Source organism: Cucurbita maxima, unplaced genomic scaffold (genome assembly GCF_002738345.1).
Source record: "Cucurbita maxima cultivar Rimu unplaced genomic scaffold, Cmax_1.0 Cma_Scf00022, whole genome shotgun sequence".
Classification (NCBI taxonomy): domain Eukaryota; kingdom Viridiplantae; phylum Streptophyta; class Magnoliopsida; order Cucurbitales; family Cucurbitaceae; genus Cucurbita; species Cucurbita maxima.
Window position 1 is genome coordinate 2,536,427 of NW_019272038.1, and position 24,742 is coordinate 2,561,168.

Sequence of the window (24,742 nt, forward strand, 5' to 3'; positions counted from 1 at the left end):
GTTCAACAAAAATATAAATATATATATATGATAACACTCTGTGTGAAATACCAAACACAACTATTTGATTATCAATGATCTTATTATCAGACTGTCTTAAATAAAAGATCTAACAAAACAATCTTCGACCTTAAGAGTAAGATTGAAATTCTTATGAAAGGTCGACAAAATATTGCAACTTAAAATCACAATCCATCAATCGCAAAGATCTACTTGGTGTTTTTCTAGTAGGTTGCAGCAGCTTGTTACAGTAATCAAATCGAGTGGAGAGCTCAGAAATTCAGCAGAATATCCCATGGAAGAAGATGAAATGAACAGAAACTGAGACATGAGAATCCCGACAACTCCCATTCAGTGCTCAAAATTCAGCAAATTTTTCAATAAAATTGAAAAGGGGAAAGATCATGGAATGTAAAATGAAAGAACCAAGAATGAAGAAGCAGAAAACTACCAAAATGTTGATGAAACCATGAATGATGAAGCAGAAAACTACCGAATGTTGATGAAACTAGGAATGATAATGTGAGATCCCACAACCGGTTGGAAGGAGAACGAATCATTCTTTATAGGGTGTGAAAACCTCTACCTAGCAGACGCATTTTAAAAATCGTGAGGGAAAGTCTGAAAGGAAAAGTCGAGAACAATATCTGCTAGCGGTTGGCTTAGGCCATTACAAATGATATCAGAGCTAGACACCGGATGATGTGCTAGCAAGGAGGCTGAGCCCCCAAGGGGAATGGACACGAGACAATGTGCCAACAAGGATGCTGGGCCTCGAAGGGAGTGGATTGAGGGGTCCTAGACATTGATTGGAGAAGGGAACGAGTGTCAGTGAGGAAGCTGGGCCCTAAAGAGAGGTGGATTGTGAGATCCCATATCGATTGAGAAGCAAACGAAACATCCTAACCTCTCCCCAGCAGACGCATTTTAAAAACCTTAAGGGGAAGCCCGAAAGGAAAAACCCAAAGAAACAATATCTGCTAGCGGTAGATTTGGATCGTTACAGATGAAGTAGAAAACTACCCGAGGTTGATCAAACCAGGAATGATGAAGCAGATGTTAGTCATATATCTGAGGCAGAGATTAGAATTGCTATTGCATATTGATCATATCATATGAATTGGGTTGGATTATAAACTTCATAACATATCAAACATTGATTTGAACCTAAACAAATCAAACTCAAACTTGAAATTCATTAAAAGAGAATGAAACTTGTCTATTAGGCTCATAATAGAAACAGCAATAACTCCTTCAAACAATTCAAATTCATTCAACTTTTCAAAAAATGTGCAATTTTATCCAGTGTAAATAGGTTGTTCTCTAAGAAATTACTCAAACAACCAACAGAACTCCAATTATTTCATGCGTATATGCTATTGAATCCATCATCTAACTAGGAGAGTTTGATTCAAGGAAACTAACCAATCCGAACATGAACACTCTGGTAGGTGCCATGGATCTTCATACTTCTGCACAGGAAACAACATATGTATAATCACATCAGAGAGCTTCCCCTGGATAAAAATGGCAGCTACCAACAAGATAAACTGAAGGATTTTAATGGTAATGGCTATAGAACCCATGTAGAGATTAAACTGAAATCTTACAGTTTCAAGCTCTCAGATCTTTTGGGATCAAATTCCCTGTAAACTATGCTTTATTGTATGATTAGTTTCAAATGATCTGTGAAAGAATCCCAAATAAACAGAAAATTTAGCCTAGTAAAATTGAAACCTATCTCAGCATGATATCCAGTTCTTATGGGTGCTAATCAAAGCCGAGAGAAGCCCAGCACAAGATAGAAAAAGTGGCCCTGAAAGCCGGCCATTCCCATCACGAATGTCAGCCAACGCCATGAATCCATCGGCAAAGTCTTGAACGATTGAAAGTTTCTTCATCAATTTTTTCGCCTGCAACTTCTTCATCTTCTCTTCCTCTTCCCGATTTCCATCTCCCTTAGACACCGCAATATCCATACTCGCTTTCAAACACGCCTCGTCTTCAACAATCTGATTGAAATCCCTAAATTTCAACGAAATACTCCCAATATAACCAATAAATTCCGCCCACCCACTGATCTTCTGCAGACGACTAGAGTATCGTTTATCAATCAAACCAGCTTTAACCAACCAAATAAACTGTTCGATGAAGTAATAAATCCCCTCGCCGCCATACGCGACGATCGCGAGCACAAGTTCTTGGCTCGATTCAAAATGCGAGTTTCTCAAAGCGTTGAGGTCCTGCACGAACTTCCCAAGGCGGAAGGCTTTACGGCTGACGCCGACGTTGGACTCGAAGCTCTTGAGACGTTGCGTGAGAGGAAGGGATTCGGGAAGGGCGGAAGAGGAGAGGATGATCTTGGTGGCGTACCTGGAGATTTTCAAGAGCTTGTCAACGCCGTCTCTCTTTGCGAGGTAAGCTTCGAGATGATTGAAGAAATCTCTATGCTTCTCGGCTGACGACGGGGGAGATTTGGATGCCATGGCCGTGCTAGGGGCGGAGAGAATGGAGGCAGGAGAAATCTCTCCCAATTTGACCGGAGAGTTGTTGGATGAGAGTATCGGAAGAGAACCAATACGACGGCGTTTTGTAATCTCTTACATTGACTAGTTATGCGTGCCATGAGATTCCCCATATGTGAAGTCGATAGGAGAGTGGTTTAAATTTGTGTTTTTCTTTTATTTTTTGTATTTTAATTTCACTAAATTAATAAAAATATCTTAAAATTTTATATTTTTATCTTTAAAAAAATAATTCAAAACTTTTAAAATTACAAACTTTCAAAATAAATTCTAAAAAAATACCATTAGTTTTAGACTAAAACTATTAATATTTGGTTCAAAAATACAAACTTTTAATGGTATTTTAAAAATACTTTTAAATTTTTAATAGGGTTTTAAAAATACATTTGAATTTTAAAATTTTTTATTAATACCCTTAAATTTTTTAAAAAATATACTTTTTTTCTATTCAGCTTATGGTTGAAGTAATATATTTTTTTAAAAAAAAAGAACATCAACTGAGGTTACAGGGAGAGCATGCACTTCTAGGCTCTATCAATAAAAGCATATGGGGATCGAGAGTCTACGTTATGGGATAGCTATGAAATATTTGATCAAAAAGTCAACTCAATACTACACCAATCATGGTACTAAAGTTAAAAGTGAAATATTCGATCAAAAAGTCAACTCAATACTAACCAATCACGGTACTAAAGTTAGAGAATTCAATAATTGTTATATTCAAAATAGAACGAAAAAGAAACAACTAGATTAAGAGCTTTAAGCTCTCCCAACTGAGCTAAATGGGCATATTTAATTTAATAAAAGAATTAAACATTCTCTCTACCAAACGAGCTAAACAGGAGGTCGCCATAAAAAACACAATCAACCTAATTAATACACTTCTTCACCTGTCAAAAATATTTGAGCATTTGCACACCATGGGGCTCAAACCCACGACCACAAAGTTAAGAGCTTTGAGCTCTACCAACTGACCTAGACAAGCCATATAAAAATACAACCCTTTGATCTCTTAATCGAGTGACCTAATTAGTGCTTCTTGCGCTCTAACAACTAAGCTAGACGAACCACATAAAAAACACAATCAACCTAATTAATGGTTCTTCACCCAGTCAAAAGAATTTGAGCATTCACCGACCGTCCACAAGGTTAAGAGTCTTGCGCCCTACCAACTGAGCTAGACGGGCCATATAAAAAAAACAAACCCAGTCAAAAGAATTTGAGCATTCACCCACCGTCCACAAGGTTAAGAGCCTTGCGCCCTACCAACTGAGCTAGACGAGCCATATAAAAAAAACAATTCTTTGATCTCTTAATTGAGTGACCTAATTAGTGCTTCTTCTCTCATAAAAGATTTAAAGCTTACAACAATTAAAAAATAAAAATAATTTTTCCCATGGTGAGGCTCAAACCCATGTGCTCTACCAATTAAGCTAGACTGGCCTACATAAGAAAACAATCCTTTGATCTCTCGATCGAGTGACCTAATTAGTGATTTTTTTTCAATAAAATTAAACTCACCCACGAAGGAGCTCGAACACATAACCACGAGGTTAAGAGTCTTGCTCTACTTTATCGAGTAGACGGGCCAACATAATAAAAACTACTTTATCGAGTGACCTAATTAATGTATAAAAAAATGAATGGGCTGAAACCCACAACAACAATGAGCCTTACACTCTAGGGCTAGGCCTACAATGGGGCTCAAACCCACGACCACAAGGTTAAGAGTCTTGCGTTCTATCAACTAAACTAGATAGACCTACATGAGAAATACAATCCTTTGATCTCTGGATCGAGTGACCTAATTAGTGTTTTTCTCGGCTAGATAGGCCTACTATCGATTGGAGAGAGAAACAAAACATTCCTTGGTGTGGAAATCTCTGGAAAGACAAAACTTTCTTGTCTTTTATTACATTTTCAAATGAATTCATTCAAGGCGTGTGGTTGAACATGAAGCTTGTCGGGCTCTGCCATAAACATAGCCAACCTGCTCTCATGGCCCCCACCCCACCACAATCCTAATCCAGTTTCAGTTCCATTCAGTGGAAGAATGAAAGTAAAATGGTTGAATTGAATTGAATTGAAACAGTTCGGATGAGGAGAAACAGAGTGATGTGTTCATATCAACAAGACAACAACCTCTTGATTACATGATACATATATCTACATAGTAATTGCTGACTTAAAATCATGTCTTGTAATGTAATAGCAACAAACTAGGAAAATCATTACCTGAAATGAAGTGAATGAAGCTCCCTCCGTCATAGATGAAGCTCTATAAAGTAAATATTTTAACTTAAATTATATGAATGGAATCAGCTATGACAATCCCAGATAGACAATGAATCAATCAAAAGAGGGGTTTGCTTACTATATTGTTATGTTTTCGTAGATCGTTTCTTCTTTAGATTGGCTCTATTCTTAGCTTCAAGCCTTACTGCTACTACCAAGTGTGAGTTCCAAATCCTCCAATCCGACTTCATGGATCTTCTCCCCTTCCCAAGGCTTAACCTTACGGCCCAAGAACTCGAATTCACTTCCTCTTCCATTTTCCTTGATGAAGCCTCCCTGCAGATCATGCTGGTCAGCAGGCTTCACAAGGTTGAATGTGGGAGACGTTGGCATTGTCAATGTGGATTGGGGATAGGCATGGAGAAATGCCCATTGATTGGAAGCGTTGGTGGATGATTCAGACTCATCACATTCGTGGATCGTGGTGGGAGTATGCAGCTGAGGGCGAGTTGGGCTAGCAGGGGCAGATACTGCAAAGAAAGGGTAGTTCAAGGAGGAGAAGGATTCCTTAGCAGTGACCTCCCAATTGAGGAATGGCTGTGGAGTTCTTGAGGCTGGGGATGAAAGGGGAGGGGTCACAGGAGCACTGTTTGAGATTCTAAGAGGAGGAAGTGATCTGGGAATTGCTTGGCGAAGATACGGAATGAGGTTCGATGGATTGTCGGCGTCCAGATGGGACGGGCTCGGAAAGGAGGAGGAGGAGGGGCTGACTTGGTAGGATGCCATAGGGCTAGGGAATGAAGAAGACAATGGGCTTGGATTTTGGGAAGAGTAGGGCGTGATTCTAGTGGAAGTACCAACGATGCTCATTGGAGGTGGCTTGCATCCCTGAGATAAGAACAAGCACATAACCATTTATCATTTCATTTCACAATCAAACCAGAATCCAACAGATTAAACTAATCCGTAAAAGCTCCTATCATTTCATTTCACAACAGATTAAGATCGATCCACAAAAGCTCCTCCGTTCAAACTAATCCGTAGATTTTCAACTAAACAACCTACTTCTTCGTAAAATCAAGTCAATTACAAGAATGAAATGCCATGGCGAAGTAATTGAAACGAACTAATCGAGTTCAGATCGATCCCAATGTAGATTCCAGGACAGATCAATTCAAAATCAAGAGAAACACGAACCGTTACATAAATCGGCGATTCAGATCTACTAGAGCATTTCAAATCCAGCATTCCAATCACCGATCGAGCACTACAAATTAAGAAAGAAGAAGGGAAATCAATAAAAGAGATCGAAAGCGGAAGCGAGAACTGACCTTCCGATAAGTGGTTCCATCATCTTCGACAGTCCAACCAGCATCAGCACAGAGAGCTTTAAGGACCTCGTTATTGTCACAATGTTTAGGCAAGTTGAAGTTTCCCTGAGCCCTAAGGCCGGCATAAATCTTGGCCGCGATAGCTCTCCTCCGCCGCTCTCTGGTTCGATTATTCTCCCGCTCCCTCCATGACGGCTTCCGGCGGCAAGTGGAGGCAGAAGTAGCCCCGTCGGAGGTCATTTCCCGGCGATCTGAAGCGAAGATTGCGTGAGGGGTGGGGGTACTGAAGTACCCGGAAGAAATGGAGAATTTTACAGCGGGGAAAGAAGATCAAAGAAGAAGAAGAAGACGACGACGACGGTTTGACTATCTTGTCCTTTGACTTTGGGACCCGCATGATTGAAACAGTGGGGCCTCCGGATTGGACGGTCATTAAGAGTGCACGTAAGATCAGCACTAACACGCGCGTGATGAGTTCTTTTTAATTTCAATTTTATTTTAGTTTCATTTTTATCCGTATTTTTTCAAAATATTTATTTTACATTTTATACTTTTGAAAAATAACCGAGTTATACAAATTTTATTTTTATTTTTATTTTTATCAATAAATAAAATTTTAATAGAGACTAGTTTAGTAATAATTGACGGACAGCATAAAAAAATAATAATAGAAGTTCGAATTTATTACTTGTGAACCTTGGGTTTAAAATATATATTATGTATCTGTTGAGTCGGGTTTATTTGAACAAATATAAGATTTGTCGAAAATTCTTAAATTCAATATAGGTCGATTGAAATTAAGAGTGTTTAAAAGATTTTTAATGAATAAAAGAAAAACTCGACCAACCCAACCCGAGTATGGATTGGGTTATGAACTTATTTTGGTTAGATTCAAATAAATGAAAATTTTATAAATTAAGCTGATTTGATGAGTTACGTTAAACCTAGGCAAAATTAAATCGAATTAATCAAAATTTATTCACTTAAACTACAATTTTATATTATATATCTATATATATATACATTTATTTATTTATTTATTTTTATTCAAGTTCATAATTACTGTTTTATTATGTATTATTGAATAATTTTTTAAAATAATTTTTAGCTATCTAAAATTTAATTTTTCTATAGAAATTGAGGGATAAATTCTAACTAAATATTTAAAAATAAATAAATATTTTATTAACATTTTACTATTGAAAATAAAATTTTAAAATTTTAAAATTTTAAATAATTAACTTAAATTCCGAACTAATTCAATCAATAAAATTTATAGTTGGATTAAATCATATTAAATTTAAAACAATAACCGAAGTCGACTTAATCCAACTTACGAACCCGAACAATTATATTAAATTTAAATAATATATAAACTCGACCTAATCAAACCTAATAGAAGAATGGAAATAATATTTTATAATTCTATATATGCATTGTTTAATGTAAACGATTTTATGAGCAAATAATTCCGACCGGGTGGGCCCACAATCACATGACATCCTTCCAATCTCATGAACCTGTCTCAAAATCTTATCTAACCGAATGTTATATTTAAGTCAATGAATATAATTAACATTTGCTGCGTTTATTATAATTATACTTTTTCCAAAAGAAATGCCCAATTGATTAAATAAAAGATAACATATATGAGGAAATTAGGAGTAACTAGCATCGCAACTCGGGTTGATCTACAGATAATTAATAGGTTAGTCGATCTACCCCTAATAGTTTCATAACGCGAAAGCGACCAGAGGGAGCGACCCTTGTATCGGCCGACTCTATGTGATTTCCTGCTCTGCTTTGACAAGTTCACGACTCTATGTAGAGACATTCTAATCATACCCACATAGTGTTCGTGAGACACTGTTAAGTGTACTCACGCTCTACTGAATCTATAGGTATGGTAGTTGTCGTCAACATTACAGAAGTTCGTCTAACAACTCTCTTCTAGCTATCTCAGCTATCTCGACCTACAAACATTAAAAAGAAAGAAAAAAAATACCTAACACACTAATGCGCAGCCAAATATTGGTCCTAGTCCTTTCTAAACATGGCTTTGGAAAATGACACATTACTTAATTTCACGCAACAAGCCCCACCAACCATGATCCCAAGCGCTCTATCCCCTTCATGAAGACAGATGCATGAACCACTAACAAATTCAGTTCTGTGAGGTTTTGAATTCTCTGTGCCTACCAAAAAATTGCAGCAGAAGGGGGGGAAGGTTGCAGGGCTTACAGGGATTGCATAGCATGTCCATGGCTATGTCCTTGTGAAGTGTTGCGATTCCTGGAAGTGAAGGGGCTCGTTCCCCCAAGAAAGCCATCCGGGAGTCATCTCTCGAGCAAACAGTTCGATGCAGCGACCCAGCGTTGGCCCTGGTACGTACTCCTGCAGAAGCTCTGGATGGAAACCAGAATGGTAGAACAGATGAAGGCAAAATTTCATTCCATGTGAGTTAAAAGAGAAGCATTGTTCATAGTGATACCTCCAATTGGTGGCTTCCTCGAGTAATCACCAGGAATGCTAATGATGACTTGATCTTTGGGTACGGTTTGCTCCAAAATTTTCAGGTCTTCAATGTCATCCTTAACTCAAACATTTTAAGGAAATCAACATTAAGTAAAAAAATTTAATAAAATGGAACAGTTCGAACTAATTGCCATTAGCATCACTGGAAAATCCTGCATAGAAGTGACCATATATCAAATTTTTTACTTGTATTGTAATTTAAGTTTGAATCAAATTATGGATATAGTTTGTGTAAACAATATCAATATCCTAGCATGTTATCACAATCGCCCTTTTCTTGGCAGCGGATTGGGCGATTGTGCAGCACTCAAGCAAAAGGCAACAACAACGGCTATAGAAAGTGGGGTAGAGAGATTTTGAAAGCAAGGTTGAGAGAGATTGAAATCGACGTTATCCGACATACAAACAAAATGCAACAACAACTGCTTAAATAACATATAACTTTTCGGGAGAATTTGACAACTAGTCGCATCCCCCTATAGTACACTTGAGGCGATTCGGGTCTGGCAGGCCTAGACATGATTTCGCTAAACGGTCATACAAAATCAGGGGAGGAGTTCACAACTAGGCACACCCTCCTATAGTACATTCTAGGGCATTTCATGTTTACCAAGCGTAGACATGATTCTACCGAAACGTCATATACTTAGAAAAAGCAAGAAGGAAATTATACATCATGAAAGCAGCAAAGGAAAACGATAAAGTGATACAAGGCAAGGGTTTTGGCATGTAACGGGCATGCGGCCATCGACACCACGCCTTGGACAAATATGACCGTGACACATGACAAGGTAAAATTTGCAAACAATTAGACAAACTAACTGGTATTTAATTTACATAAGCATTTGTTAATGACACCGAAGCACAATCCAAACTAAAAAAAGTTAAATTCAGAGACTAAATCCATTTATAATTCAACAAAATATACAGATTATCTGAATTTATGTTATTCATCTCATGATGGGCACAACATGCAAATTTTTCCCATAAGTAAGGTAGGTAAGTTATTTCCTTAATCAATACAATTTTAATCAGTCTTGATACCTCACCGTGACAATAGCCCAAGAGAAGACATTCATACGGCCTGTGATGGAAGAGATCTAGATCACTTATCAACGAAGCATCCGCTTTGACCTGTAATTTGCAGGTACCTGAAGGTTAAAACAACTTGGGGAGAGATGCGGAAGGAAAGAGAAGCAAAGAAGAGGAAAACACAGACCTTTAACCAGTAAAAAGTGGAAATGTGTGTGACTCCCCATGAAGGAAACAATTCCAACTCGATAAAACGATGAAACTTTTCTCTGTTCGTCACCCACAAGGCGACCAGTGCTCCTTTGCTATGAGACAGTTTCTTAATAGGCAGAGCTAAGAAATAACGGTTTGGCAATGTTGGATACCTTGGTGATTAAATGGGAATGCATTAAGTGGAGATCATACTGAATGATAGTGCAAGAAGGAACAGCAAAACCAGGAGGATACTCCAGAACTATTGACAATATCCCAATAGTTCTAGTCACATATTAACTACGAGATCATAAACTTCAACAATGCTCGATAGCAACAGATTTCGACATCAGGACGAAATGAATATACTACTGAAAATTGCATAAGAATAAAAAATCACTTTTTCAAGGATAATATAGTAAGTTCTCGAGATAATATGACAACTATTGACAGTAATTTGTCGACAATAAGGATTTGATGATCAACGATCTACTATTAATAGGTTTAAATTTGACATGGATTAATTAAATCTCTACAATTCTAGATAATTGATCGACTCCGTCTAGGTTTGTTATTGACTAATTTCTCGTGTTCTTTTTCCTATATTCATAAAATTTGCTTCTTAATTTACTACTACTAATAATCCATGGTGCACCGATTAAGCAAACAACCTCCGAAACTCCATACAGGTAGCATTCTTATACAGAGGTACATCTGAAGCTATCCCGAATGTGATTAGATCACCAAGAGTATCGATGCGTTTACACTTTAAACTCTAAATGCATAGGAAGTCTAAAGTCGTCTGAAAAACAATTGGTGATTTAAAATGATATGGAAATGAATAAGCTATAGCATACTTTGATTTTTGTTGAGCACTTCCATTTTCCCACGGTGGGTCGATCACAATAAGACTGAAGCCAGAGCTAGCTGTAGCTGAATAGCAACCAAACATACAATCAGACATTTCCAATGACAAGACAAAACAAACATTCCCTGAGTGTATGCATATATTCTTCCTAAACCCATATGAAGCCTCACAAGCAATTTCTCTACATAAATCCTAAAACTAAAATGGGAAAACGATGACATACAATGGAAAAACTGGGAGAGAGCAATAGCATTCTAATAAAATGAGCAGAGAATTTAAATGACAAAGAACACATGTTTAAAAAGAAAGAATTAAGAACGTGAGGTAATGTTGAGGACGATATTCGGTAAGATGGTGAGTTAAGTAAGGATCAACAGAATTTACTGTTCACAAAGTAAATAAATCGGGCCAAGACCCCATTTGATAACCATTTAGTTTGTGGAAATTGATCTCATAAACACTACTTTCACCTATAAGTTTTGTTTTGTTATCTACATTCTACTAACGTTTTAAAAAACCAAGTCTAAGTTTTGAAAACTAAAAAAAAAAAAAAAATACTTATTAAGAACTTGTTTTTGTTTTTGAAATTTGACTAAGAATTCAAATATTTATGTAAGAAAATATGAAAACAATAGTAAAGAAATGGTAAGAAAACAAGCTGCCTTGATTTCAAAAGCAGAAACTAAACAAAATCAAGTTCAAATAGGCCTCAACGATCATTACTATTAGATATTACATAATTGAAATTCACAATCAATCGGAAAATAGACATAAAACTAGACGTCTAAAACATGAAAACACGCTGCCCTTACCAGGAATAAGATTGTGAACCATCCTCAAATCAGACTTGTACATGGAAACAAGAGAAATAATTTCATGTAAGACAAACTTAGAACTAAATCTAAAAATATTGGAAATGAAGGCATCTCAAGAGGTTCTTCATGAAAAACAACGATAAGTCTGCTTGGAAGAGAGGGTCAGATCAACTTGCAAAATTAAAGAAAAAAAAAAAACAAAAGACCAGCAATAATTAACATTGTTTGGATAACAAATAACACTTCTCAATGAAGCCAATATAAAAATGAAAATCCTTGAACTTTTTTCTTCATTAATAAATGTACCCAGGAATCAAAAACAGAAATATGTTAGCCGAAGTAGCCACCATACCATGTAGAAGCAACTTTCGCGAGGCAATATATATTGATGATCAAGAAATTCAGCTTCAACCTCATTCAAGGTCTCATTGACAACCAGGTTATTAAACAAGGGAACTACTCTGTTCTTGAAAGAGGATCCTGAAGCAGATGAAGAACAACAAGAAATTCAGGCGCTATGAATTTTTACCAGCATGGATTTGCTTGGAGGTAGAAGAAATGAAATTCTGTTCTAATCCAAAGTGTAATTCGACTATAATGAAAATGTAACAGCATGAATCAGATAAATATAATATCCCTTCTGGAATTTGATGAATTACAACCTGCAACTTCAATGGATGGACTGGATTCAGGGAGTTTGAGAGTTATTTCATATAAAGGCGCCTGCCAAACCCCTCCGTGTTCGATCAATGATTGATGATCATTCGGCAATTCTACCCATCTGCTTCCTGCTGAAGAATCAATCTCACGGTTTAAACTGCCCATTACGCTCAACAGATCGGTAGCTTGCAATAACGACCCGTGTGCCTTGAGCAACAAAGGCTTCGTCACCTGCAGCACATGAACATAGTAAAATATTTACCATTGCAGACATACAGAAACAATGCAACATCAAATTACAAACAAAGAAACCTGGTGACGTTGATCGGCAGCAAGTTCTTTCTCGTTTAAGCAGCGGGATTTCTTTTCCTTCCTCTTTCGCTTCCTCGCATTCAATAAACAATCCCTGTTATCCAAACCCTTCTTCACATGATCGAAGAATCGTCGGTAATAACCAGAAGGAGAAACCCTAAACCGTGAGTACGAAAGATTCAGAACACGAACTGGATCAACGAAAATGAAATTGGAATTCTGGAAGCGATAAATTCCAGACTCCAAAAATACAGAGAGTTCATCTCTCGCTAAGCGATCCTCCATTTTCACAGGTCCCACTGTCACTGCTCACAGTCGCTGCCGCTCTCCGAGCGCACCGTCGGAACCCGACGGCGAACCGAACCGGTCGAACAATAAACCGACTGCTCGTACGGAACGGAGAAGAAGGTTCTGGAATTATTTTTTAAAAAAGTTCAAGATAGCGCCGACCTTTTCGACGACACGTCATTTTAATTGTAATTACTTTTTTAAAAAATACTAATTAAAAAAAAAACATTTTAATTTTGTAGCTGTCCTATTTTATTTCAAGAATATTCGTGAATTAAAAAAAAAATACTAGATTCATAAAAAAAAATTAAAAAAATAAACTTTTTTATTTTTTCAAAAATACATTTAAATTTCTAAAAATTAAAAAAAAATGCTAATTAATTTATTGTTGGTGTATAGGAAACTATTAATATCACATTCCAGGATAGCCTAAAAAATTGATTATTTATTTATTTATTTATTTATTTTGAAAAAGAACGGACACAGTCGGTTTTCGGTTTATAATAGTGAGAAAATATTTGGTTTATAATGCGCGTTGATGCACGTGTCGACATTTCCCAATTACACGTCGGCATACACAAACTTCGTCGCTACGCATGGCCTTTTAATTTTCGGATGCTCCATATTTTCCTTTTATTAATTAATTAATTTATTTATTTTGAAGAGACAGAAAATATTTTAAGTTTCAATTGCGCGTGTATTCACGCGCCGACATCACCCAATATGTCACTCTTCATATTTTCCTTTTATTAATTAATTAATTTATTTATTTTGAGAGACGGAAAATATTTAGTTTATAGGGCGCGTGTATTCACGCGCCGACATTACCCAATACTTCACCCTCCATATTTTTCCTTTTAGTAATTTTTATTTATTTATTTTGAGGAGACAGAAAATATTTAGTTTATAATGAGCGTGTATTCACGCGCCGACATTATCCAATATTTCACTCTCCACCTTTTCCTTTTATTAATATTTATTTATTTATTTATAAGTAAAGTCGTGTATATTCCAAGTAACAAAAAGGAATCTCTTGGTTATCCCACTTGTTTTGCTTTTCTTCCATTATCAGCCAATAATATGCCGCCACGTGTATCCTTTAATAAGAAAATGGTCAAAGTAAAGACTTTTTCTTATAAGTAAACACAGTTATTAATTAGTGAAATTAAGTAAACTCAAAAAATAAAATAAAAATTGTAAAGAATTCCCAATAAATATTTAATTAGCGATTTGGTAAATGTTTAAATATTGGATTACTTTAATATATTTTATAATTTTAAAACAAAAATATTTAAACTTCAATGAAAATGAATAATTATTTTGCCTTATCATCAATATTTGTAAATTATTATATTGAAATATTAAGTAGTGAAAATAAATTACTTTTTCAATGATTTTTTATAAATAGAATCAATTATTATTCCCTTTTTTAAAATTAAAATCATATTTTTATAATTAATTATTCACTATATATATATATATATATTACTAATTTAAAGTCAAACTTGGCTGCCATAGTGACAATGTTCACAAATATATGGTATAAACTTATCTATTAAACTTCTTCCTTTTTTTTTTAATTATTGATGTGACGTTGAAGTGAAAATCGAAATTTTAACTGAATATTAAATATTTGACAGATCTCGAGCAACTCCGACTTATGAGAAGGCCTAGATATCACATAATAGGTGAACTGACTCGAAAAATTTATCCGAACATATTGGTAAAATTAACACATGTTTTGAAAATTGTTGGATGTAAGTCTAACATTGGTTAATTTAGGAAATAACTGTGTTTACAATTGGAATACTATTTCCATTAGAATGAGGCTTTTGTGAGCACCAAATCATTAGAACTTATACTCAAAGAGGACAATATCATTTCAGTGAGAGTAGTGTTCGATCTCACAAAAGTATAAAAATGTTATAAATAAATATAAACGTGAATATAATTTATTTTATTTTAACACGAGCATAATTCAGCATAAACCATAGTTAACTGTAATGTTTTCATGGGGGATGTAAAGGGAAGCTGACGACAGCAACGGACCGAGTCGCACATCGACGAAGGGGATTAGTGTGATCATGGGTTCGCTTATGAGTTCTATTCCACACTCACTTGCCCCCTATAAATACCCCTGATCGCCTCCCCTCTGTGGAGTATAGAAGCGATTAAGCAAAAGAAACTGGTCGAGTTCGGTCAGTCCGGGTCTTTCGTTAACATCTTCGAGGTTAGAATTCTCTGATCTGCCTTCATTTTGTCAATAATCGTTTTATTATATGTAATTCTCTCTGTTTTAGTGATGAAATCTTTACTTGCTTCTCTGATTTTGTGTTTCTTCCGTCGTTTCTTGGTGAGAGTTGCAGGATCGGAGTTGTGGGAAGGGTTTAGTTCTTGTTGTTGAATTGTGTGTTTGTTTGTTTCCTTTCTACTTGTATGATTGAAATTTCGTAATGTTTGTGCCGATGAGATAATTCGTCGGCGAACTCGTTGTTGATTTTGAACGATGGAGTGATCTGGTTATCCAGGTTTACCCAAACATTATCGGGGTTGACTTCTTCATTTCTATGGTTTTTTTCTTTCGAAATGCGATGATAATTCTTTCTAGTTGAATTTTTTGTTATATTGAGCCGTGAGCTGCAAGTGTTTTGCCTTAATTTTGTTATCCACTGATGAATCGGTATAATCGTAGTACTTGGATTTGAATTTGCGAGGTGAAATTCTACGTAGTTCATATGGTCTGTTTTGATCGTCTCTTTTATCTCCTTTGCTATTATTGTCATTGATCTAAATCATGTTTGTTCATGAAGGGACGTGCCAAGTTTGTGTGGAGTTATAGATCAGTGTGGCTTGATCATTCGGGCATCATCATTGAATTCTTTGTTCATGTAAGAAAATCTCTTCTCCTTGATCAATTCATGCTCGATAATGGATTATTTTCTTTCAAATTTACTCGATTTTCTTATGGCTATAGCTTTCAAAGATAAAACCAGACTGAACTTCGATCTTCTCCTTGGCGTTGGTTGACATGACTCCTTCAACAGGCACCTCTCCAGCTACACTTGATTTATTTGTTACTGAAAAGGAGGTTTGTCGGGTATTAAGAAGGATATCGAATGGAGATCCTCTTCCAGAAAATGTTCTTGTTGGTATAGATCCTCACCAATTTAAACCCGAAAATTTACCAGGTACTTCTGATGTCTTCCTTGTCTAAAAAATTCACGTTTCGAATTTCCTGATCTTTCTCGAGTATCGGAAGAACTGGATATGATGATGTTATTCAGATTCCTAACCAATATAATTAAAGTTGCAATACATCTAAGATCGTCTAAAGAATATATATTGCTGAATAAACATCATATTTTTCCAGGCTTAAACAAGCTTACCATATAATGGCCATGAGTTTCTGGTTGATTTTTGTGGCTTCAATGTAAACTGAATCACTTTTCAATTGTCCTGGTGAAACAGATGGTGTTTGGTTTTACGGAAAGTGTGATGGAAATTCCGACTCAAGTTGGAGGCGGCAGGGTGGAGATATTAAACTGTATTCAGACTCTTTCTTCACTGGATGGAGAGCCACTTTTGAATACTATGAAGGTCAAGCACCTCATGAGCATAAAACAGCCTGGGTTATGTACGTGTACTGGACGACTGATTCAGGCACGAGCGGAAACAGCAAGCAAAGGGTACATCTGGTTGTTTGGTTGGGACGAGTCATTCATTCAATTATTCATGCTTGTTTGGTTGGTCAATATGCAGGAAACTAGCTCACTCTGCAAACTCTTTATTGGAGATGAACAGTTTCAAAGCCCTGAAAAGATTCAGAAAATCGAACTTTCTACCATTCCCAATTCAGAATCTATCAACCAAAATCACCAGTTGGTTGTTCCAGATGGTTCAAATAACATGGAAAATGGATCCACAAACCAGCCTGAGGTAGCCTCTTTTTTTTACTGGTTCAGAATAGTTATCATCATCGGAAACTGATCACTCCCTTGTTCTTCTCCCCCTTGCTTCTTTGCTCGGTATGTAGTCGCAAGTGGTGTCTTCATTTTCAGTTAATGACTACTGATGTTTTGTAGATGCGTGAAGTGATCCGTTCTGATATGGATTATATTTCGAGAGGCGACTTCTTAGAAATTCTGGATTTAGATACCCCAGCATCTTCATCATCAAGTTCTGAAAATTCTAGTCGCGTGTCCTTTACTTCAGATGATTGTTTTGATCCAATGGCGCTACTAAGAGACATAGACCATGACAATAACTTCAACTCGGTAGAAAGAGATGCTGCCTGCATCAGATCCTCTGCACCCATCAGACTAAGGACGGAGGTGGTGCATCAAGGAGGTTCAGGTTTGTCCATTCATTCAAAACTTTTCTCGTCCTCGTGTTGTTTGCCTTCCATTTTTCGCACTCGTTATGAATCAAGAATAATCTGGTTAGAATTTGAAGGCAGAACAGAACATTCTGCAAATTAGTTACCTAATCATTGTGGAATATGCTGTTCTTCAGCATTTACTTCAAGAAATTAACAGTGATAGCAGCTAGAAATCACGAACCAGCTGCTATCACGAACCTCCAGGTATGATATTGTTCACTTGGAGCATAAGCTCTCATGGCTTTCCTTTAGGCTTCCCCAAAAGACCTCATACCAATCGAGATGTATTCCTTACTTATAAACCCGTGATCATTCCCTAAATTAGGGAATGCGAGACTCTCTCCCAGCAATCCTCGAGTATTTATTTAGACAAAAAAAAATGTCAATTCTCCTCATGCTTTCAACCATAACTTCACATGTTGGGTGATAATTAGACGTAAACATACGAGTTCTCCTCGTACTTTCTGCTGCTGTTTTTTTCGCTCGATCAGGAAACTAACAGTACAAACTCAACCATTTCACATCTTCTCATTCCCAGAATCTCTTTTCGATACCAATGGAAGCCACTTACCAGGCAAAGAGAGTCCAAAACCCGAGTCGGTAGTGCCCAGTTCAGGGTGCAAAGAACCAGAGCTGTTGAAAGGGGAGGCATCATCAAGCTGTCAGAACAAGGAGGTGGCAAAAGGTAAAGAAGCAGCAGCCATGGATGGAGGGAAGAAGAAGAAGAAGAAGAAGAAGAGCATTAGCAGAATGAAGAAGATTCAGAAAAAGTACTTCTGCTTCTTCTTCTCATTTTAGATGTTCTTCATCATCTTACACTTTGCTGCATTATCTATATCTCCACGTATAGCAGAAATGAGTTAGATTAAGTTAATAGTGTGATTTTTAACATAAATTCATCCTGTTTAGTTAAGTTTAGAGTAAGTTACATTTAGATTAAACCCTTTGAAAACTACTCCATTTATACCTTACCTAAGTTAGTGTAATTGTAGAGTGCTGCTCATTTTTGTTTTTCCACCATTGTTGTGAATTTTATTGTTGTTTTTTATGTTGTAAATTGTAGTTTTGATTTGATTTGGTTATTTGGATTAGATTTGATTTGGTTATTTGGATTGATTTAATTTGGTTTTTGAATTAGATTTATGTTTAGATTTGATTTGGTTATTTGAATTAGATTTGATTTGGTTTTAGATTTGATTTAGTCTGTTTAGTTATATATTGGGATTTTTGAGACAGTTTTGGGTGTCACATTGTATTTGTTGAGTGACATATTGGTGAGAATCTTTGTGTAGTGTGATAGTGTTTTGAGTGTCACATTGTATTTGTTGAATGACAAATTGGTGAGTGAGAGTCTTTGTGTAGTGTGATAGTGAGACAGTTTTGAATGTCACGTTGTATTTGTTGAGTGACATATTAGTGAGAGTCTTTGTGTAGTGTGATAGTGAGGTAGTTTATTAGTCATTAGTTGCCACCCGTGGATACAGGGGAACTTCTTCTCTCTGAACCACGTAAATATTTTGGTGAGTTGTGTAATTCTGTTTATTGGTATTGTGAGTACATTTGTTTCGTTTTCAGCACTCTATGCCCCATGTCCTGTTCGTATTATTTTCGATCGGATATTAAATTAATTTAATTATTAAGATACCTTTCTTTGGAAAGTTTGAACTCATGACATAAACGTAAATGACTTTACCACTGCCTCCACCTTTATAAGCTTCTCACATAGTAAATAAATAAATAAATAAATTTTTATTTTATTTTAAATTTAAGTAATTTTGTTCCTAAAAGAATCATTATAAAATAATATTAATTATTTAATTGATCCAGTCACAATCTAATTTTTGTCGGGCACAATGATTTTAATATTTTGGAAAATTTTAATAATATTTCCATGTGAAATTTATGCAGCAAATTAGAGGACACTGTTGTTTTAGGCGAGTCAACTTTGGGCCTGGGCTGGTTGAATTGCATTCATCTGGGCCGGCCCAATTCTGCTGAAGAAGCCCATTACCGTTTCGAATTTGTATGAAAATTGTATCATAGATTAACCATATTTATATTTCATTCCAATTTTATTACCTTATTTACTTTTAATTACTTAATTATTGTTAGTTATTTTATTGGTATTAATTCAAGTTATTAAAAAACCTTAGCTAATTTAATTTTCTTTCTAGCCTTTTAAGTTTTTCTATTTATTTTGTAACCAATATTAATAATTACCTTCAAATAAAAATACTAAATAAATTATTTTAAATGATATATATTTATAAATTTTGTATAATAAAAAAATTAAATTATATGAATAAAATGATTATTACTAAAATACTTAATTAATTTTAGTAATTATTATAAGTTTGAATAAATTAATTGTGATATATTAATGGGAGAGCTAATTAATAATAAGAATTTTTTTTTGAAAAAAAAAATGAAAAAGGGAAAAGAGAAATGATTAAATAATAAAGGAAATTAGGAGTTGTTAGGGAGGTCAGGGCAGGGTAGGCAGGTCAATTAAATATTTATCTATCTGTCAGACACAGGTGGACAATGTTAGAACCAATCATTTTATTTGTAAGGAAGGAGTGGGCCCATTCAAACTTTTTTTTTTTTTTTCTTTTTCAAAATTCAAATTCTAAGCCCACACAAAATCATAGCTTAAGAAATTATTCACTTCAAATATTTTCCTTTTTTAGGGGTATAATTGTCAATGTGTCGAAGACTCGTAAGAGCCTTAAAGCTTAAAGGTCGTACTAAGGTCAAACAAATTATAGCTCGTCTAACCAAACTTATAACCGACTATACACCAACTACGTAAAACTGGTCTCGTCTAGTTTGATATCAGACTAATTAGGTAAAATTCAGTCTGGCTTGAATGTTAAGCTTAGGCCAAGGTCGATACTTACGTAGCACAAAAATTTTCAAAATGTTATGTCTTTACTCGGACGTTACCCAACATAAAGTTACTCAAAGCAGAGCACGCTTGACATTAGAGTTCATATGATAAAGCCACCGTAAAAAATATGCATTTTGTTAAATCGTTTATTCTTATAATCTCTCTTTTATTAGGATACGGTCTCGGTTCATTCATATATCTCTCTTTTACTCGAGTGTCACATTAAACTTATAAAATGGTTTCTAGTATTTGTATGAACATTTCAACACGATACCGTAATTTAGTTAAACGAGAAAATTAAATAAGTAATTATTTTTTAAATGATATAAAATGAGACAAAAAGAAATTATCATAATTGAAAAAAATAATTTAGAATTATATTTTGGGAGTGGTGCCTTCCTTTTACGACGACGTTTTGAAAAGTCATATTCCCAATCATTACACATGCTTTGTGAAACATTCCTGCTTTTATCCCTCCCCGCCTTCACTTCTCACCGTTGGATCTATTGCGCGGGAAAATCCCATCCGACGGCTCACCTTCCTCCCTGCTGGCGGGAAATTAACGGTGGGAAAAAATAAATAAATAAACTCCCGATTTTTTTTTCTTTATTTATTTTTGAAACTTAAAAGTAAATTTTAGATTTATTCTATTTTTTTTAAAATAAAAAATTAAATTTTTTTATCTATTAGCTTCCAAATATTTAAAAATACCCAATAAATTTTTTTTAAAAATTTGAATTATAATTTTAAAAAAAAATTAATTCAATTTTAATTCTAGCCACGTAATATATATATAGAGAGAGAGAGAGAGATTTTGGGGAGTATTTATTGAGTGTGGCGGAGATATACGACAACACCGACGGCAGGTAGAGATGTGGGGCCCGCATTTGGAAAAAACAATTGGTTTTTGCTTCATTATTTTTAAAAAAATTATTTTAATTTAATGTTTATATACGTGAAATTACGAAAAAGCCCACCCTGCTTCCACCTAATTCAATGGTTTTTTCTTCATTTTTTTTATTTTGGTAAAAAAAAAAACATAATTTCTTTAAAAATCCTTTAATATTTAATTTAAAAAACACAAAATTCAAGAAAACTGTCTTTTCAAGTAATTATTTTTAAATAACAAAAAATAAAGAAGTAGGGGTAATTTGGTAATTGTGGAAGGTAGTGGGTTACAGCAAAGGTCAACAAGTCAACTCCCAGGAGTATTGGGAGTATCATGCTGCAAACCGGCTCCCCCACCAAGTGCATGATTATCAATACCTCTTTCTTACGTGTCGTTCTCTCATTGGTCTGTGACGGGTCGTCGGGATCCATAGCATCACCAACCACTAAAACATTATCTGTCCTTTTCCTCTCGCTCTGCTCTTTGCTTTCACTTGCAAAGCGCCAACACTTCCTATCGCCGTGTTTTTTCTCAGCGAAAAAATCCCAAAAAATTTCCCACTGATCTCTCAAATTCCCACTGTTCTGTTCCCCATTGCATGGCCTTTCTTCTACGTCGATTCCTCCATTTTCATATGTGAATTTCTTCTCTGTTTTTCCCCTTTTTGAGAATCCCCATTTCAGTTTCAGAGATTTGGAAATGATTGAAGCTGTGCAGAGATCCATCAATGGCGCTTTCTCGCAGTTTCAGAGCTGTGGGGATAGCAGCGAGGAGGAGCTTTCGGTTCTTCCTCGCCATACTAAGGTTGTCGTTACCGGAAATAATCGGACCAAATCGGTTCTCGTCGGGCTTCATGGCGTCGTCAAGAAAGCCGTCGGTCTTGGCGGCTGGCATTGGCTGGTATGGATTCTATTAGAAACATTGAATTTCTTTGGATTCTCATTGAATTTCTAAATTCTGTGGTTTTTTAGGGTTAATTTCATGCTTTCTTATCAATGTCTGGCCAATTTCTTGCGTTTTTTCATTTCAATTTTGTGTATCAGATCTTGATTTGTTGATTTTATTTGGGGTTTAGATCGTGTCTCATTGAATTCTAGATTCGAATTCTCCAATTTCTATCTTCTTCTCTTTAGTTGCATGTTCATTTAATCATTGGATCTCGTAATTGTGATAGCTTTTTCATGATTGCTTTGCTTATTAACTTTTGTTTATGCTGATTTAATTTGTTAGATGGAATCATGAGGGGTTTCGATTATTAGGACTGTAAGTTTTGATAATTTTCCATGAATGTGGGTTTGAATTGAGGGGAAATGCAGGTTTTAACAAATGGTATAGAGGTGAAACTACAGCGGAATGCGCTTAGTGTGATCGAGGCTCCAACGGGCAATGAAGAAGACGATGAACTCGAATTCGAGAACTCGACATGGAATGGATTGGATATGGGTGAGTTTTGCAGCTGCTGATGGTTCAATGTCTTTGCTCAATCATTTTTCCTTTTCTATTTTTGTTAGCTGTCTTAGAATTGAGTTTATCCTATAATTGTTGCTTGTTTGTGTCTTATGTCTGGCTGTTTTTGGATTGATGTCTTGTTTCTTTCTCTTATTAACTTGTTAGGAGTTAATGATTTGATCATTTGAAGTGAGGATCATTTTTTGCCGCCACCCACCAAATCCCTTTTTGTTGTTGTGGTTTTTATTTTGGTGGGGGAGGAGAACACGAAACATTCTTTATAAGGGTGTGGAAACCTCTCTCTAGTAGACACATTTTAAAAAACGTCAGGTTGACGGTAATACGTAACTGGCCAAAACGGACAATATCTACTGGTGGTAGGTTTGAGGGGTTACAAATAGTATCAGAGCTAGACACTGGACAATGTGCTTGCGAGGAGGGTGGGTACCCAAGGGGGGTGGATTGTGAGATCTTACATCGGTTAGAGAGAATGAAACATTCCTTATAAGGATGTGAAAACCTCTCTCTAGTAGACGTGTTTTATAAATCGTGAGGCTGGCGATATTTGCTGGCGATATTTGCTAGCGATGGATTTGGGAGGTTACAAATGATATCAGAAACAAGACACAGTGCGGTGTGCCAGCAAAGATGCTGGCCCCCAAGTGGGGTGGATTGTGAGATCCCACATCGGTTAGAGAGAGGAACGAAACATTCCTTACAAGGGTGGTCAAAGCAAACAATATCTGCTAGCGGTGGGTTTGCCATGTTTTAGTTTCGAGTCTACCGCGATTAAAGCATAAGAACTTTAACCTTTACAAGTATCTTCACTCCAATTCTTGAAAAGGGTTTCGAAAACGAAAATAAGTTGTAAATTCTTCTCCGACCAGAAGTTGTGGCATTAGGTTGCTATTGATGACAACATAGGATCCTTTGTGAGCTCACTTTATATTTTTTCTTGAATTGTTGTTCTCTTCATGTTCTTTATCCTTTTCTGACCCTTATCACTCATTCACGATAATGCTTTCAACTATTCATTATTCTCAGCATCTGATGACGCCCAAAAATCCCACAAATCAAGGCATAAATTTCACAAATCATGTGGGTCATCACACAAGACTATAAGCAGATCCTTTTCCTGTGACTCACAGTCGAAGAGCTCGGTTTCTGCACCGCAACGATCCATGGTATATTCCTTCAATGGTTTGTACGTCAAAACGTGTTTAGCCTCGTAGTTTGAATCAATTCCCTGATGTATTATCTCTTCCTATGTAGAGGGTTGACCTTAGTAAACTAGAGATGACTGCATTGTGGAGATATTGGCGACACTTCAATCTCGTAAGTTTCGAAGGTCGATTCGGTTCAATAGTCGTTACTACGAAATCTCTTTCTTTACATAGCGATCATTGGGTTTGTGCAGGTTGATGCCTTTCCCAACCCGTCGAAAGAGCAATTAGTAGATCTAGTTCAAAGGCATTTCATGTCACTGGTACTCGACCATGCCTTACTTCCTAAAAACACTATCAGACGATCCTATTTTCACATGGATCGAAAACATTTTTCCTTCTATCTCTATTGATGATTTCTTTCTTTTTTGGTTGCGAAGCAACTGGATGAGTTGCAGGTTATAATGGGTTTTGTGAAGGCTGCAAAGAGACTGAAAACAGTGTGCAAATGAGAGGAGAGGAACTGGGGAATCCATTGAGTTGATTCTCATGCTAACAGATAATTCAGGTGAATGAGAAGTGTTTAGGTTCTCTCTGTAACATATGGATCAGTCGATCGATCGATCAATCGGAAATGGGTTTTGTGGGTCGAGATTGGAACGGGTTAGTATGATTCTGTTGTAGTTAATAGAGTAATATCTTGTTTTAGTGACGATGTTACTTGCAGTGTAGATATGTGTAAACTGCAAATATTAGGGACCAAAAAACATGCTTCTAAGCTTTTGTTTAATGTAATGCTGACTGACTTTAGGGGTGTTTGATTGCCCAAAAAATGTACAAATTTTGCTGTTTCATAGCTTAATGTTATGAGTTCTATCTACATTGTTTCTTCTGTTCATTATGCCTCTTTGCTAATCGTTGCCGGAGATGAAGCATTCCGGCGAATCTCCCTTGCGTCGGACTCTCTAGTTCAAGTGTAAAAACCGTAGCTCTTTCTGGTTCTTCGAGGAAGAACCTTAGTAGAATCTGGAACGACTAACGTTCTATTGGAACTTGAACGAATTGGAACCTTTGTTCGAGACTTGAAACTTATGGGGCGATGACAAACTAAAGTTAATTGGGGATGATGGTGAGCAAATGGGTTTGTGAATAGAGATGTTCACTTTACTAGCCGGGTTTT

General features: G+C 36.0%; 5 protein-coding genes across 12 annotated transcripts; 2 read left to right on the forward strand and 3 right to left on the reverse strand.

Moving 5' to 3' along the window:
* Positions 1–123: 123 nt before the first annotated feature.
* LOC111496087 (peroxisomal membrane protein 11A-like) lies at positions 124–2,658 on the reverse strand. Of its 2 annotated transcripts, XM_023146370.1 has the most exons (3): positions 1,611–2,658; positions 1,426–1,472; positions 124–321 (listed from the first exon to the last, which is right to left on the reverse strand). In XM_023146370.1, exon 1 carries the CDS (start codon positions 2,484–2,486, stop codon positions 1,743–1,745), a length of 744 nt encoding a protein of 247 aa, XP_023002138.1. In that variant the 5' UTR covers positions 2,487–2,658; the 3' UTR covers positions 124–321; positions 1,426–1,472; positions 1,611–1,742. The 2 variants fall into 2 exon arrangements, with proteins under 2 accessions (XP_023002138.1, XP_023002137.1); XM_023146369.1 differs by lacking the exon at positions 124–321 and having other exon boundaries at positions 1,254–1,472.
* On the reverse strand, positions 124–6,439 carry LOC111496086 (protein BRASSINAZOLE-RESISTANT 1-like). Of its 5 annotated transcripts, XM_023146363.1 has the most exons (5): positions 6,092–6,439; positions 4,900–5,648; positions 4,761–4,803; positions 1,426–1,472; positions 124–321 (listed from the first exon to the last, which is right to left on the reverse strand). In XM_023146363.1, the coding sequence occupies exons 1-2, from the start codon at positions 6,329–6,331 to the stop codon at positions 4,956–4,958; spliced, it is 933 nt and encodes a 310-aa protein (XP_023002131.1). In that variant the 5' UTR covers positions 6,332–6,439; the 3' UTR covers positions 124–321; positions 1,426–1,472; positions 4,761–4,803; positions 4,900–4,955. The 5 variants fall into 5 exon arrangements, with proteins under 5 accessions (XP_023002131.1, XP_023002132.1, XP_023002136.1 ...); XM_023146364.1 differs by lacking the exons at positions 124–321; positions 1,426–1,472 and adding an exon at positions 4,138–4,546; XM_023146368.1 differs by lacking the exons at positions 124–321; positions 1,426–1,472 and adding an exon at positions 4,138–4,546 and having other exon boundaries at positions 4,761–4,823.
* A 1,252-nt stretch (positions 6,440–7,691) lies between these two features.
* Positions 7,692–12,921, reverse strand: LOC111496492 (methyltransferase-like protein 2). 2 transcript variants are annotated; one of them, XM_023146948.1, is made up of 9 exons: positions 12,506–12,921; positions 12,196–12,424; positions 11,886–12,013; positions 11,531–11,564; positions 10,708–10,783; positions 9,846–10,023; positions 9,671–9,760; positions 8,583–8,682; positions 7,692–8,496 (listed from the first exon to the last, which is right to left on the reverse strand). In XM_023146948.1, exons 1-9 carry the CDS (start codon positions 12,788–12,790, stop codon positions 8,357–8,359), a joined length of 1,260 nt encoding a protein of 419 aa, XP_023002716.1. In that variant the 5' UTR covers positions 12,791–12,921; the 3' UTR covers positions 7,692–8,356. The 2 variants fall into 2 exon arrangements, with proteins under 2 accessions (XP_023002716.1, XP_023002717.1); XM_023146949.1 differs by lacking the exon at positions 7,692–8,496 and having other exon boundaries at positions 9,676–9,760.
* Positions 12,922–14,921: 2,000 nt separating this feature from the next.
* On the forward strand, positions 14,922–18,191 carry LOC111496484 (NAC domain-containing protein 41-like). 2 transcript variants are annotated; one of them, XM_023146933.1, is made up of 7 exons: positions 14,922–15,023; positions 15,604–15,681; positions 15,768–15,981; positions 16,262–16,479; positions 16,553–16,729; positions 16,876–17,146; positions 17,710–18,191. In XM_023146933.1, the coding sequence occupies exons 3-7, from the start codon at positions 15,822–15,824 to the stop codon at positions 17,967–17,969; spliced, it is 1,086 nt and encodes a 361-aa protein (XP_023002701.1). In that variant the 5' UTR covers positions 14,922–15,023; positions 15,604–15,681; positions 15,768–15,821; the 3' UTR covers positions 17,970–18,191. The 2 variants fall into 2 exon arrangements, with proteins under 2 accessions (XP_023002701.1, XP_023002702.1); XM_023146934.1 differs by having other exon boundaries at positions 14,940–15,074.
* A 3,234-nt stretch (positions 18,192–21,425) lies between these two features.
* LOC111496089 lies at positions 21,426–24,424 on the forward strand. Its single transcript, XM_023146372.1, has 6 exons — positions 21,426–21,850; positions 22,267–22,393; positions 23,444–23,583; positions 23,672–23,734; positions 23,817–23,885; positions 24,003–24,424. Exons 1-6 carry the CDS (start codon positions 21,650–21,652, stop codon positions 24,072–24,074), a joined length of 672 nt encoding a protein of 223 aa, XP_023002140.1. The 5' UTR covers positions 21,426–21,649; the 3' UTR covers positions 24,075–24,424.
* Positions 24,425–24,742: the final 318 nt, after the last annotated feature.

Coding starts and splice junctions, on each gene's coding strand:
- LOC111496492 (XM_023146948.1), bottom strand. CDS start 12,790: ATGGAGGATCGCTTAGCGAGAGATGAACTCTCTGTATTTTTGGAGTCT. Junction 12,425..12,505: donor CTGCCGATCAACGTCACCAG/GTTTCTTTGTTT, acceptor CATGTGCTGCAG/GTGACGAAGCCTTTGTTGCT. Junction 9,761..9,845: donor CCACTTTTTACTGGTTAAAG/GTCTGTGTTTTC, acceptor TGCAAATTACAG/GTCAAAGCGGATGCTTCGTT.
- LOC111496089 (XM_023146372.1), top strand. CDS start 21,650: ATGATTGAAGCTGTGCAGAGATCCATCAATGGCGCTTTCTCGCAGTTT. Junction 21,851..22,266: donor TTGGCGGCTGGCATTGGCTG/GTATGGATTCTA, acceptor GGGGAAATGCAG/GTTTTAACAAATGGTATAGA. Junction 23,735..23,816: donor ATTGGCGACACTTCAATCTC/GTAAGTTTCGAA, acceptor GGGTTTGTGCAG/GTTGATGCCTTTCCCAACCC.
- LOC111496484 (XM_023146933.1), top strand. CDS start 15,822: ATGACTCCTTCAACAGGCACCTCTCCAGCTACACTTGATTTATTTGTT. Junction 15,982..16,261: donor TAAACCCGAAAATTTACCAG/GTACTTCTGATG, acceptor CTGGTGAAACAG/ATGGTGTTTGGTTTTACGGA. Junction 17,147..17,709: donor GGTGCATCAAGGAGGTTCAG/GTTTGTCCATTC, acceptor TCTCATTCCCAG/AATCTCTTTTCGATACCAAT.
- LOC111496087 (XM_023146370.1), bottom strand. CDS start 2,486: ATGGCATCCAAATCTCCCCCGTCGTCAGCCGAGAAGCATAGAGATTTC.
- LOC111496086 (XM_023146363.1), bottom strand. CDS start 6,331: ATGACCTCCGACGGGGCTACTTCTGCCTCCACTTGCCGCCGGAAGCCG. Junction 5,649..6,091: donor ATGGAACCACTTATCGGAAG/GTCAGTTCTCGC, acceptor TTCTTATCTCAG/GGATGCAAGCCACCTCCAAT.